At 42.1% G+C, this 13,640-nt stretch overlaps 1 protein-coding gene across 1 annotated transcript; it reads left to right on the top strand.

Moving 5' to 3' along the window:
• Window positions 1-6,942: 6,942 nt before the first annotated feature.
• Window positions 6,943-13,106, top strand: LOC110199389 (mamu class II histocompatibility antigen, DR alpha chain). Its single transcript, XM_020974196.2, has 5 exons — window positions 6,943-7,116; window positions 10,126-10,371; window positions 10,861-11,142; window positions 11,420-11,576; window positions 12,348-13,106. Exons 1-5 carry the CDS (start codon window positions 7,035-7,037, stop codon window positions 12,349-12,351), a joined length of 771 nt encoding a protein of 256 aa, XP_020829855.1. The 5' UTR covers window positions 6,943-7,034; the 3' UTR covers window positions 12,352-13,106.
• Window positions 13,107-13,640: the final 534 nt, after the last annotated feature.

The raw sequence follows: 13,640 nt of genomic DNA, 5'->3' as shown, positions 1-13,640 counted from the left end.
TCCTTCCTGCAGTCTGAATATCTCTCTCCTTTTCATCTTCCCTCTAGATTTGTGATTCCAATTCCCCAATTGTATTACTGGCTCTATTTCCATTTCTTAAAAAAAATTATTTTATTTTCAATTCATGGAAAAAGCAAGCATTTCATAACACAGTACAACAAAAAACATGATTGCACATGAAACTGCGAATCTACTGTGTACAACTTGCTATTCCCTCCAAATAACAATGAAGTTATCATGTACATTTCTTTTTTTCCTTTTATTTTTCTTCCCTTTCTCCCCCTACCCCCCAACTGTCCCATGCTAGAGATGGCTATCATTAGACATAAATTGGTATATATCTAAAATTGTTCTACATATACTTGTAGTTATCAGTTTCTTCTCTGGATGCAGATAGCATCTTTCTTCGTATGTCCTTTATTTTTAATTTGTGTATTTATAATAGTCAAAATTAGTTGCTCGAAGTTGTTCTTAAAACATATTGCTGTTACTATATATAATGTTCTCTTGCTTCTGCTCACTTTGCTGTTCATCATTTCGTGCAAGTCTTTCCATGCCTTTCTAAGATCACTGAGCTCGTCATTTCTTATAGCACAGTAGTATTCTATCACATTCTATCACATATCTAGCACATTTTGTTCAGCACTTCCCCAGTTGATGGGGATCCTTGCAATTTCCAGTTCTTTGCCACCACAAAGAGAGCCGTTATAAACATGCCATTTACATTCACTTGGAGAGGTGGATGAAGTGAGGGGTGGGAGGAGAAGATAAGGTAAGAGGGATAGGGTAAGAAGAGAGATTGAGAAAGAAAATATTGAGTGCAAGTAAGAGGGAGGGAAATTCACACATAGTAATTACAACTTTGAATGTGAATGGGATGTTTATAGTGGCTCTATTTCTGCTGAAATCTTTTCCACTTACAGCTTAATGATTTTCAGTAATAAGTATACTTGGAAGTAGGTAGGGCCTCACAACTCCAATCTGCTACTTAATAAGGATCATAGATTTAGGCCGGCGTGGGGAACCTGTGGCCTTGAGGCCACATGTGGCCCTCTAGGTCTTCAAACGTGGCGCTTTAACTGAATCCAGACTTCACAGAACAAATCCTTTTGTTAAGGGGATGAGGAAGATAGGGTGGGGATAAAAGCAAAGGGTGAGGCAAGGAGAGGAGCTGGTAGGTGAGTCTGGAAGTGGAAATAGAAGGTTTTGATTAGGCACAAGGGGGCAGCACACAAGCATTTAATATACCAGTTGCTAAGACAAAGGTTTATGGACACTGTGTTAATCTGCCTTTGCTCAGTTGAGACTGGGATCCAGTGATGTGCTTGCTGTTCTTATTCAGCCATTTCAGTTGTGTCTGACTCTGTGACCCCATCTGGGCTTTTCTTAGCAAAGATACTGGAGTGGTTTGACATTTCTTTCTCCAGCTCATTTGACAGACAAGGAAACCGAAGCAAATAGGGTTAAGTGACTTGCGCAGGGTCACATAGCTGGTAAATGTCTGAGGCCGGCTTTGAATTCAGGAAGATGAATATTCCTGATTTCAGGCCTGCTACTATATACTGTGCCACCAGCTGCCCCCAGTGATGTGCTAGTAATTTTTTTTTCCTAGTGAGGCAGTTGTTAAACATTTACTAGCACATCACTGGTAAATGTTTAACAGTTGCCTCACTAGGAAAAAAAATTGCCAGTGATACACTTTTAAGTTCAGTTTTCATTATTATTACTTTCTCCATCGTTTTAAGGCTAGACAATAAAAAAACAAGAAACCAAGCCCCGATTTGAAACATTTTTGTTGACTTCTAAAGTACAAATGCTCACACTGAAAATGTAACAGTAGGCTCTCAAAAGTGGTAGGAGTTGATCCTGGCTCGCCACTGGCAGATAACCCACTGTCACACCAGTTCCCTTCTAGATCCTGATTGTTGTTGCATAGGTTGTATTTAGGAGATCCCTTCTCTGAGACTCATTGCCAGAGGAAGTTAAAAATTAAAAACTTTATCCAGAGAGGCTATACAGGCTTAGAATATACAAATGAAAACATAAAACTGTTCAAGGGTTATCAGATTGTGAAACCTCTGTGAAGAAGGCGCCTTCAGGACAAGAAACTTTAGAATGGGAGTATAGTAGGAAATTTCTTAACTTTGGAACCTTCAGAAGCTTTAGTGGGAAGTAATGAGTAGTTGGGGATCTATTAAGGAGAAACTGCATCCTGGGGAAAGAGGTAAGAGGGAGAAAAGGGTACAGATGGGATACTGGGCACCTTAAGATCAAGTTCATTCTATCCCACAGTTTTACTAAGGTTCAGATCAGACCTGCTCCCAGCCTTCCACTTGATCTGAGTCCTGAACAGAAGATTATTTTTTATCACTGGGTTTTGTTCCCTCTGCCTGGGCTCTCAGAAGAGCTGCTAATGCTCTGTATCTCTCCCTGCAGCCCTTGGCCACCATCTGAGCCCCGTCCCTGTGGAGGGGTGCAGGGTTGGGAGGCAGGGAGAGTATAAGGAAGTGAGAGAAATGCTTGTGAGGGTCTAACCCAACCCCACTTCACACCCACAATTCCCGAAACAAGAACTTGAGAAGTTATTTGTCTGTCTCAAGATTGGACATCCTTGGACATAGAGAACAAATCAGGATCGTGACTGAAATACGTCATCAATCGCTAGGCAGAGGTTTCTTTAGAAGGCTCACCTTTGATACTTAGATTTTCCTGGTTGGAAAGGGGCACAAAAATCATAGAATTTTGAGGTTGGAAGGCACCTCAAAAGTTGTCATAGTACATCCTGTGACAGAAACGGGAATCTAGGTCATGGAATATTTCGTATTTTGTTATTTTTTCAGCTGTGTCCAACTCTTTCTGTGACCCCATTTGGGGTTTTCTTGGCAGAGATAGTGGAATGGCTTGCCATTTCCTTCTCCAGCTCATTTTACAGATGAAAAAACTGAGGTAAAAAGGATTAAAGACAGGGTCACACAACTAGTAAGTGCCTGAGGCCAGATTTGAACTCAGGAAGATGAGTCTTCCTGATTCCAAGCCTAGTGCTCTATTCAGTACACCATCTAACTGCCCCTTATACCCACTCATCTCCAATAACAGGGGCCTCTCATTTCATTTTCAGACAACTGTAACCATTAGAAGTGACTTCTCAAATTGAACCAATATTTTTCCAGTGGGGAATTAGTGATCATATTAGTTTATCTGCCATGACCCATTGTTGACTCTTATCAAGGTTGTAAGCCATTAAAACTCTATTGAACTGTCTTCACTGACTACCCCTATAACTTTCTAAAACAAATTATTCCTTCCTGGTCAACGACATACGTTTTAGAATGCAAACTTCTTTAGGTCAAAACTGCCTTCATTTTTTAAAATTTGAATTTTTAAACACTTTGCACAGTGCTTGGCATATATTAAATACTCCATAAACTTTTTTTATTCATTCCTTTTTTTCAGTCAGTCAACTAACATTTATTAAGCTCCTACTATGGGCCAGATATTCTGCTAAGCACTGAGTTTTCATACAAACTAATGTTTCCCCATACTTCTATCCTGCATATGTTCAATTGATTCTTTGAATTCCAAAGTAGGACTTCACATTTATTCCTGTTAAATTTCATCTTATTAGATTTGGCCTAGTGTCCTAGCTTATCAGTATATTTTTGAATCCTAGGTCTGTCAACCAAAATGCTAATATTGTGATTACTCTTGATTTACTTTCTCAGTGAATGAGGCTGACTACATCTTCCCTTCAGTGTCCTAAAGGAGTCAAGGCAGACTTTCCCTAATTCTAGCAAATTGAACCTCCATTCTTATGCGGTCTTCCCACTGTCAACAACCAATAATGAACTCTAGAATTTCATTTTAACTAATTAGCATGGATTTACCTTTTACAAAAAGATATTTATTTCAAAGATATAAAAAGAACGGAAGTATAAGCATTATCCTTAACATCTAGGGACACGTTGCTCGCAATACCACCTTGGTTTCTGAGGAGAGTGGACTCAAACTTAACACAATTTCTATATTGCATTGATCTTACCAATTTCAATGTCAAATAATGTCAAATATGATGAATCCACCATAATGGTGTGCTGGGTCCTGAAGGTTATTCTTTGGAAAGCTCGATGTTGGAGTGGCTGGCCACAAAACCTAACATGGACACTACTCCCTGACACGAGAGAGAGTGTCTCACTCTTTTGACCTTTCAAAACTCACAAGGTCATAGCCTTCTCCAGTCACCTTCACCTAAAATCAGCAAGCATAGACATATTTATGAATGAAACAACAACAGGGCCATATCCTGGCAACTCTAGTGGGGCAATAAAGACTTGACACCTCTTTCTCCACCAAGGGTCTAGTCTTTGCCTCCTTACTTAAATATGTCAAACAGGAAGAGGCAAATCAAGGTTCAGGCCCTGACTGCCTACTGTCATTTAAATACACTCCGGTTCTAACTCCAATGACAATCAAATAAGTCCTTCTTTTCCATGTGGTTAGTGGATGGGAACTAGTTAAACAATGCTCGTGGGTGTTGCAAAGTCCAAACAGGGATTGCATCAACCAAGCACTCTACATATGCTCAAAAGACTTGGATTCTTTGGCCAATCCTATTAGGCTAGCCACCCTTCCCAGAATACCTTTACACAAGTCATTGATAAAAATGGTGAGTGATCCAGGATCAAAGATAGACATCCATGATGTTCCACTAGATATAACCTTTTACTCTAGGTTGACTTCTGGACCGGATTCCATATCATTTGTCCTCCTCCCAGAGATTACTGGGACTTGCTTAGCTCTCTTGGGTGTTTCTATAGCACTTTTAGGTTTTGGGGTGCCCTGGGGCTTGGATCTCTTTAATCAACAATGTGGTTGGAAGCTCCCACGTCCTTACTGGAAGGGGAATGGCCCAACAAATCAGGGGTTATAGGAGATGGGCTGGGTTAGAAGTGTGAATGTAGGAACCATACAGTCCTTGGATCTGAACATTTCTGGGCATCAGGGCTATTCCAAGACTATCCTTTTACTTCCTACCAGCTCTTGGCATCTCAGCACTTTCACACTATACTGGAGTCCCAAAGATTTTCCTGGAATCCATAAACCCCCCTAGAGAGGCTTAGAAACATCATTTCAAGCCTCACACCAGCCATCAGCTTTGAGGGCATTTACATTCTGCTTGCAAAAGTTAGTGTCTGAGATACTCCTCACTACTCCTCCTTCTCTCCTACCCCTAAGTAAGGTATTAAACTATGACTATCAGAATTCATTTCATAGTGTCTGATTTGTTGATTTCTATGAACCTTTTAATGATGTATATAAGGATAAGTTGCTTCTTAGAATTTAGTGACTGTCATCCTTCCACTGGAGAGTGTAAAATAAAATTGACATTGCATTACAGAAAATATATTTGAGCATAAACAGATTTATAAGTAGCTATATTAATGATTGAAACTTTCTTCTCCCTGTTAGGATCTTTATTTACTAGAAGTTTGTTTTTCTTTCTCCTAGGGAATCTGAGTTAGGATTCATCTGTTCATCCTTTGTTTTCAAAGAGGACCAGTGAAATCACATGTAGAATCTGAAGAGAAAAAGTCCTTCATCAAAGGGTCTTTGGTACTCTTTGAGAGAATGACCCAAGCCCATCCCCTTGGCATTAGCTGGGTAATTTAGAAGCAAAATTCCCTGAAAGACCCATGCCCATATTAATTAGCCAATATCCTATGTGCCTATTAAGTTTTAATGTCATTTTCTTTTACTTTCACTCCTAAATCCAATTGAGAATCTTTCTCCCTGTCTCTCCAATTATAACTTCATAAGTAACCATTCAGCTGGGTCCAAATGGCCCCATAGGACTTGAAACTTCAGAATGAATCTTCCACATCTCCCTTTTTAGCCAATTTGGAGTAAATAGGGAATGGGGGATGTTCTAATGCTGTGCTTCTTATCCCCCTCAACTAATTCCATTATCGGAGATCCCAGAGTGTAGGTCTAGAAGCAGAGGTAACAGATAATACCTTGCTTCTTATAATCATCATCCCAGAAATTCCCCCCGCCCCCCAAAAAAGGAGTTTCCAAAACTTATGTTAGAAATGGGGCTTTTCCTGTACAAAAGGAAAAACTAGAAAGCCATCTTGGAAGCCGCCATCCCACCTCAATCTGAAAACCAATTTGGAAGACTGAAGCACTATGTTTTTCCCTCCCTTCCCCTCTCATCTCCAATGCCCCTAAGGCTCTACAAAACATATCTTAATAAATTTCACTTTGAAATATCAATCCTGGGTGGATTTTCTCCTTTTTCCTTCATTGGTGCTAATGTTGAGTTACCACATAATTGCTGATTTAGAGATGCCTTTGCTAATAAATATAGGAATTGAAATGGTTAGGAGAAATCAATCAATTCTCCTCATCTAAAAACTCCTAGAACTTACATACAGCACTCATTCAAATTACTGCAACAAATGGCCTTAATTCATTGATGCTGGGTCATGGAGACAGACCCTGGAGATAATACCACCCCCATCCTAGGTATCAGGTTTGGTGCTAAACTCTCAGCCATGATCGATGATGACCCTCAGCATCAGCCCCCACCAAGAATTGTATTTCAACTATAAATTGCTGCCTGTTCTCCCACCATCACTACTTCTTCCCAAGGCTTTACCCTTCCTTAGGAAAGAATAGGTTATAAAAAAAAAAGGGGGGGGATTCAGATATCTCCCCTCCTATCCTTACATTTTTCCCTGCCAAGAAGGAAAGGTCACTTCATTCCATAGAAGTCTCTTTACCCTGTACTGGGATGATCTCTTAAGCATTTTTTTCAACTCCTCTCTTGATGGTCCTGTCTCATGCTTCCTTCACCTGGCAACAGAGATGTCAGCACAAAGGATTTCTCTGATTGGCTGATTGCTTTTAGGCTGGGTTTCCCCCACTCAACTACAAACTGTGTACCCCAAGCCAGAGATCCTTCTTCCCCTTGTCTCTGTCACTGCTCCACTCTTTAGAAGACGTGGTGCTGAGATTGCAGTGTGTACCCCAAGAAGATGACCCCCAACAAAGCCTTGATCCTAGGAGTCTTCATCCTGGCAGTGCTGTTGAGTCCCTGGGGTGCCAGAGCTGTTAAAGGTGAGTGTTAAAACCTCAGTAGAGGTAAGGGATTGGATTTATCTGGTAATCTGAGAGAGAAACTTTGGATACAGTCAGGAATATCCCTAGGTGGTACCCATAGCTAAACTAAATCCCCCGTTTGGGTCTTACCTTCTTAACATTTCCATGAAGGTAAAATCTGTTTGTAATAACCAACTAGAGACTGAAATATCTAATCCCTAGTATGATTCTACATTTCCAGGCTCCTTAATGAAGGAAAAGCAAGGAGAGAAGAGCAATTGGGGTGGGGGGAGGGACCACTTATCAGGGTCAGCTTTGGGAATTGGGGATATTTCAAGGCTACTATGAGAATTCTCATCACTTCTGGGAGTTTTAAGACTTCCAAACTCTACTTGGATCCTCAAAATTTCTCCAGAACCCACAACAAATCGTACTGGGACTTAGAACCTACCATTTCAAGTCCAGGAAAGACTCTGCCTTGGTGGCTAGGGATTCCTGACCACAACATGCTGCTGAAGCGGTACAAAGGAAAGATTATTAGATTTGGAATCAGACAGCTTGCACTAGAATCCCACCTCTGCTTCTTAGTACCAGTGTGACCTTGGACAAGTCAAGCTTCTTCTCTGGGAAAGGCCTCAGTCTCCTTATCTGTAAAATGAGAGAGCTGGACTCATTTCCCAGTCTCCCTTCAGCCCTTAATCTATGATCCTAATGATCACACAGCACTTTGGTAACTGCTTAGCAACAGAGGAGAGGCAGAATGACAGAAAAATGCAACTAAAGCCACGGGATAGTGGCCGGAGTGGTATTTAAAGAGGTCAGTGGGGGCAGCTAGGTGGTGCAGTGGATAGAGCACTGGCCCTGGATTCAGGAGGACCTGAGTTCAAATGCAGCCTCAGACACATAACACTAGCTGTGTGACCCTGGGCAAGTCACTTCACCCTGGGCAAGTAACTTCACCCCAATTTCCCAACAAAAAAAAAAGAAAAGAAAAATAAAGAGGTCAGTGATAGGACTGTATGTACGTGACTTGTTCTTTTCTGTCTCACCATATTAGGCAGTAGCACAGATCATCATGTTCATATAGAGCTGCTCTTCCCCTCTCTATTTGAGGATAATAACCCTCGTCAAACCCTAATTCAGTATTCCCTCCAGAAAGTTTTTATTATTATTATTATTATTATTGACCCCACTCAGATCAGGTAGGGTCAGTACTACTCACTACCCTCTATGTAAATATTGTATCTCCCCCAGGTGTAAGTGCCCATACTATTGGCACTTAATAAATGTTTATTTAATTGAATACTATTTGTGATATAGGAATTTCCCATGTTGATGTTAAAGACATTCTTCCTTTAGTTATTTAGGCCTGATCCCATGATATTTAGGTATTTGTTATTGTTCAGCCACCCTTATTAAGGTATTATTAGCTATTAATAACAGTTATATGGCGTTATAAGGTTTGCAGAGAGCTCTACACTGGGGCAGCGAGGTGGTGCAGTGGAGAGAGTGACAGGCCTGAAGTCGGGAAGACACATCTGAGTACAAATCCAGTCCTAGACACTAACTAGCTGTATGACCCTGGGCAAGTCACTTAACACCATTTGCCTCAGTTTCCTCATCTGTAAATGAGTTAGGGAAGGAAATGACAAACCACTTCAGTATCTTTGCCAAGAAAGCACCAAATGGGGTCACAGAGAGTCAAAAATGACTGAACAACAGGGCATAGATTATCTTATTTGAGCCTCGAAAGACCTCTATGAGGGTCTTTTATACCTGTAGTACCTACCTACAAACATAATTATTCCTATTTGACAGATGAGAAAACTGACATTCATAGAAATTAATGATGGGATTTGAACTTTGATCTGCCTGACTCCAAGTCCAGCACACTAACCATTAAACTATACTACCTCTCACAAACTTGACAAGATCTTGTTCTGAAGAACTTCCTAGTCTTTCTGTATAATTTCCTATACTCCAATACTGAGCGCCATAATCTATACACAGGGAGTGTGTAAATATTAATACTGACAGATTGACTGAATGACGGGAACTCTGAAGTCAATTCAGGCAGTGTCTGAGGGCCCATGATTTTATGTCAAAGACCCGATTGCTGAGGTCTCATTAGTCTATCCTGAGACTGATGTACAGTTACTCCTGAGGGAAACAATCTCTTTATCCCTAGCCCCACATTTCCATTGTACTTTTCTAGGCGCATATGGGATGTAGAGAATTGCCACTCACAGGAAAAAGAAAGCTCAGCCAGTTCTGCATCTCATTTTTCCACCCTTCAGGGACACACACATAGTTGAAGGATTCTCTAGGCAAGTTCCCATAATATCACTGAAGCCGTTCCCAGGTCAGTAACCACAAATGTCCCCTTCTTCTTCACTTTGGGAAAAGTAACAGGTAAAGGTGTAGTTTACTCTCCAAGAGACTGGGCAAATGCCCCATTCATTGATGTAGTTTTTGGTACCTCTCCTGTCAGCATACATAAGAACATCCTCCACTAGGTGACCCTGTGGTTCATCCAGCCTAAGGCACAGTAGAGCCTCCACCTGAAACTGCTGAAGTTGGGCCTCCTCTGAGAAAGGGGGATTGAGAGTTTTGGAGAGCAGAGGGCCTTCTGAGCTCAGCTGGGGTTCTTTCACTGGGAAGATTAAGGGGACTGCATGCTAGGAAGAAGGATTTGGGGATCATTGCCATTTTTAGCTGCTGGGCTTCCCACTGCAGGGAGGATTCTGGTTTATAACTTAGATCCACTACAAAAGTCTAAAGAAGTCCTTCTCTCTGCCCTTCCCCCCTTCTCCTTTCCATGGCTTCTCCTTGCTCTCCCACTTCTTTCTTTTTTGTAATGTAACTTATATCTCTCATGTCCTTTCTCCTTCCTCCCCTCCTTTGCCCTCTATCTCCTTCACTTTCCTCCTTGTATGCCTATTCTTTCTTTTCTCTCTCCATTTGGGTCTCTCTCTTCCTGTTTCTCTTCAACTTCCCTCATTAACCCGTATGCCTGGTCCTATACAGAGAAGCATGTGATCATCCAGGCAGAGTTCTACCAGACCCACGACCCCTTGGGAGAGTTCATGTTTGACTTTGATGGAGATGAGATTTTCCATGTGGATTTGAAGAGCAAAGAGACAGTCTGGAGGCTTCCTGACTTCAGCAAATTTGCCAGTTTTGAGGCTCAGGGTGCTCTGGCCAACCTTGCTGTGGACAAAGCCAACCTGGAAACCATGATGAAACGGTCCAACAACACCCCTGACACCAACGGTACCTGCTTCACCTACACCCTCGGGGCAAGAGGGAAAGGGAAGGGGCTGGGGACTCAACCTCTTAGCATAGTCTTCTACTCCCTTAGATTCTATGTGAGATTTTCTCTCTAAGTGTTATGGAAAATTTGCATATTTATGTGACTTGATATAACTCCATCTCTTGAAAAAATGTTGAACTTTGGCAAGAAGAGTCCAGTTTACGCACATGGTACATTTGGTCAGGACCTTCACACTATCATGTAGCGTTCCCCTCTTTCGCAGTATCACATAAGCCATTATCCCTAATGTTAATCCCTGGAAAGCTAGGCATGGGGGCCTAGCACCCTCCATGCCTTGATGTTGACTCTAAATTGGTGGGAGGAGGCTTAGGACATAAGGGACACAGCATTGGATCAGAAGGAACAGCTCACAGGGCCCCTAAATTCTAGCAGGCTCAGGAGAGAAGGTCTGAGCATGAAATACTCATTTTTGTTATGTATTCTCCTAGTACCCCCTGAAGTGACAGTGTTTCCCAAGGGCCCAGTGGAGCTGGGCCAGCCCAACGTCCTTGTCTGCTTTGTTGACAAGTTCTCTCCTCCCGTGCTTACTGTGACATGGCTTCATAATGGGCGTCCCATCACTGATGGTGTGTTTGAGACTGTCTTCCTCCCCCGTCCTGACCACTCCTTCAGAAAATTCCACTACCTCACTTTCATCCCCTCTGCCACCGATTACTATGACTGCAAGGTCGAGCACTGGGGACTGGAACAACCTGCTGTCAAACATTGGGGTGAGTGGCTATTTCAATATTCCCATAAGCTGCTTCATCAGAGGACCCAAGATCCCTCTGAAGGGCCCCATAGGCCCCTTTCCAGCATCCAAGTGTCCTGTTTATACAGATTCTCACCCAAATCCAGACTTTCTGCCCCACAACTCCAAACTCGCAACAAATATTTATCCAACAGCCACTAGGTGCTGAGGACTGAGTCCCATCATGACCAAGCACAACTCCTTGACATGTTCACTGTGTCTTTGAACTGGGTCTCCTTGTTCTTTGTTCCCCTCAGAACCAGAAATACGGACCCCACTGCCAGAGACAACAGAGACTGTGGTCTGTGCCCTGGGCCTGGCCATAGGCCTGGTGGGCATCGTCGTAGGCACCATCCTTATTATTAAGGGCATGCGAGCAAGCAACGCTTCCCGTGGTGGCCCTCGTGGAACCCTGTAAGTTGCTTTGATGGAAGGTAAAGGGAGGGAACAGCAGAATAGGCAGAAGAGTGAAACATGAAAGAAAATTGGTGTGTGCTTCCCTAGACTAGAACCTGTCACGAAATCCAAGAGCACTTTTTCCCTCCCCCAAACTACTCCCAGCCATATCTTATCAGCCCCTTCTCTATTCATAAATCCAACCTGTATTCCAGGGCTATTTGAATCCAGAATGAAAAATAATTTCTGAGAAATCATCCATAAGCATTACCAGACTACCAAATGGGTACATGACACAAAAAAGGTTAAGAACCCCTGCCTTTGACCTTGGAATCATTACTGAAATTCAGGGGTATGTTGGTAAATGTTTAACAACCAGGTCTCTAAAAGGAAAGACACACATTTACATTTAATCTGCATTATTAATATTTCCTCCATCATAATAAATTCTAATCTCAATCTTAATTCTAATTTAAATATGAATAATAAATCAATTCCTGATTTATAGGCTTTTGAATTTCTCAGGTACAAATGCTTATACTGAAAATTTAACAGTCAACTCTCTGGAGCCTATATAATCTGGCTCTAGCATACCCTGCTGCTCTCACTCTCCTTTCTCTGAAATAACTTAGCTGCCCTCTTGGGTCATTAGGGTATTAGGAACCTTTACCCGTGACAAAGAATGAGGAAGGGCTGACGTGATATCTTGGGGTAAAAGAATCCAGGAAAAGAATCTTGATACCCCTTAGCCCAGGATCCATCATTCACTTTGTATTCCTCCAACTGCAGGTGACAGCCTTTCTAGGAGATGAGAATAACCAGAAGATCCCAGCTCCTGACTTGGCCTCCCAACCCAGCTTTCCTGCACTCTCCATTTCAGTTTCTCTTCTGGATATTTTTTTTCCCCCAACTCCTCTGATCGACTCATACCAGTAACTCTTCCAACTCTTTTGCCTCTTGAAAAACCATAATTCCATTTGGGGATCACACCCATATACCAATACCCCCCATACCCCACATACATTCCCATTGCCACACACATCCACACTGTCCCCAACATGTGCACCCCCCCCATTGAACTCTCTACCCCTATTATCCTGCTTAATTTTCCCCTTGCCCCATTAAAGGAACAAGGTATAGTAGAAAGAGTACTTTGGAGTCAGAGGGATATGCATTCAAATTCTGCCTGATACTTATTACCTGTGTGACCTCAGGAAAGTCATTAACCTCTCAGGGCCTCATTTTCCTCATTTGTAAAATAAGGGAACTGTACTATATGATCTCTAAAATCCCTTCTAGCTCTAAATTTGTTATATTATGATCCAATATCTCTGTTTCTGAGCCCAACTCTGCCTGTCTACCCTTCCCTTATCTTTTGTAATCCTGTATTTAGCAGACATGAATTGTTTCTCATCTGTTCTACCTGTGATGGTGAGGGGGCATCTAGGGTCCCCCTGTGATTGTCCTCTATTCCTCATCACTGCTGCCCATTCACATCCTGGAAACTGTTCTAAAAGAAATAAATGCCTGGGCATGTCAGTATTAGAATCTCTTTGTCTGATTCCTTATTGTTAAAGGATTTTCAAAAACTCATAAGTGAAGGATTTGGGTTCTAGAGAATTTTGAGATCGTATTGATGATTGGTCCTGAGCAGCCCCTACAAGTCTGGCCCAACCTGATCAGGAGAACCTGGGATAGGAGGAGGGGGCTGGTGTTGGGTGGGTTCTACTTTCATGTCATCCCTACCCCCAGTTTGAAAGCTCCTGCCCCCAAGGCACTTTTTACTTTATGACAATCAGCCATTTGTGAATTGTTTTTATGATGAGGTTAGAGGCGAGTATGGGATCAAGATATTTATAGTTCAGTTCTAGGACTTTAGGGGAGTGGCATGGGGGAGAGCTGGCCAGGGGAGGGCCAGAGTTGAGTAAAATGGACATGCAAAGAACACCGAATGAAGGATCAGGACATCTGAATTTTTCTGCTGACCTTCCCTGTCTTTGTAAACTTCTGCAGATCTCATTTCCCTCCTCTTTAAAATAAAGGTCTTTACAGGAACTTCCAGTATTGCCATTCTATCATTCT

Source organism: Phascolarctos cinereus, unplaced genomic scaffold (assembly GCF_003287225.1).
Source record: "Phascolarctos cinereus isolate Bilbo 61053 unplaced genomic scaffold, phaCin_HiC Scaffold_5;HRSCAF=322, whole genome shotgun sequence".
Lineage (NCBI taxonomy): Eukaryota > Metazoa > Chordata > Mammalia > Diprotodontia > Phascolarctidae > Phascolarctos > Phascolarctos cinereus.
The sequence above is the reverse complement of the archived record's forward strand: the minus strand, read 5'-3'. Positions and strand labels throughout refer to the sequence as shown.

Excerpts from the sequence above, each read along its gene's own strand:
- LOC110199389 (XM_020974196.2), top strand. The coding sequence starts at position 7,035 with ATGACCCCCAACAAAGCCTTGATCCTAGGAGTCTTCATCCTGGCAGTG. Across the intron at positions 7,117-10,125 it reads GGGTGCCAGAGCTGTTAAAG|AGAAGCATGTGATCATCCAG; the intron begins GTGAGTGTTAAA and ends GGTCCTATACAG. Across the intron at positions 10,372-10,860 it reads CAACACCCCTGACACCAACG|TACCCCCTGAAGTGACAGTG; the intron begins GTACCTGCTTCA and ends GTATTCTCCTAG.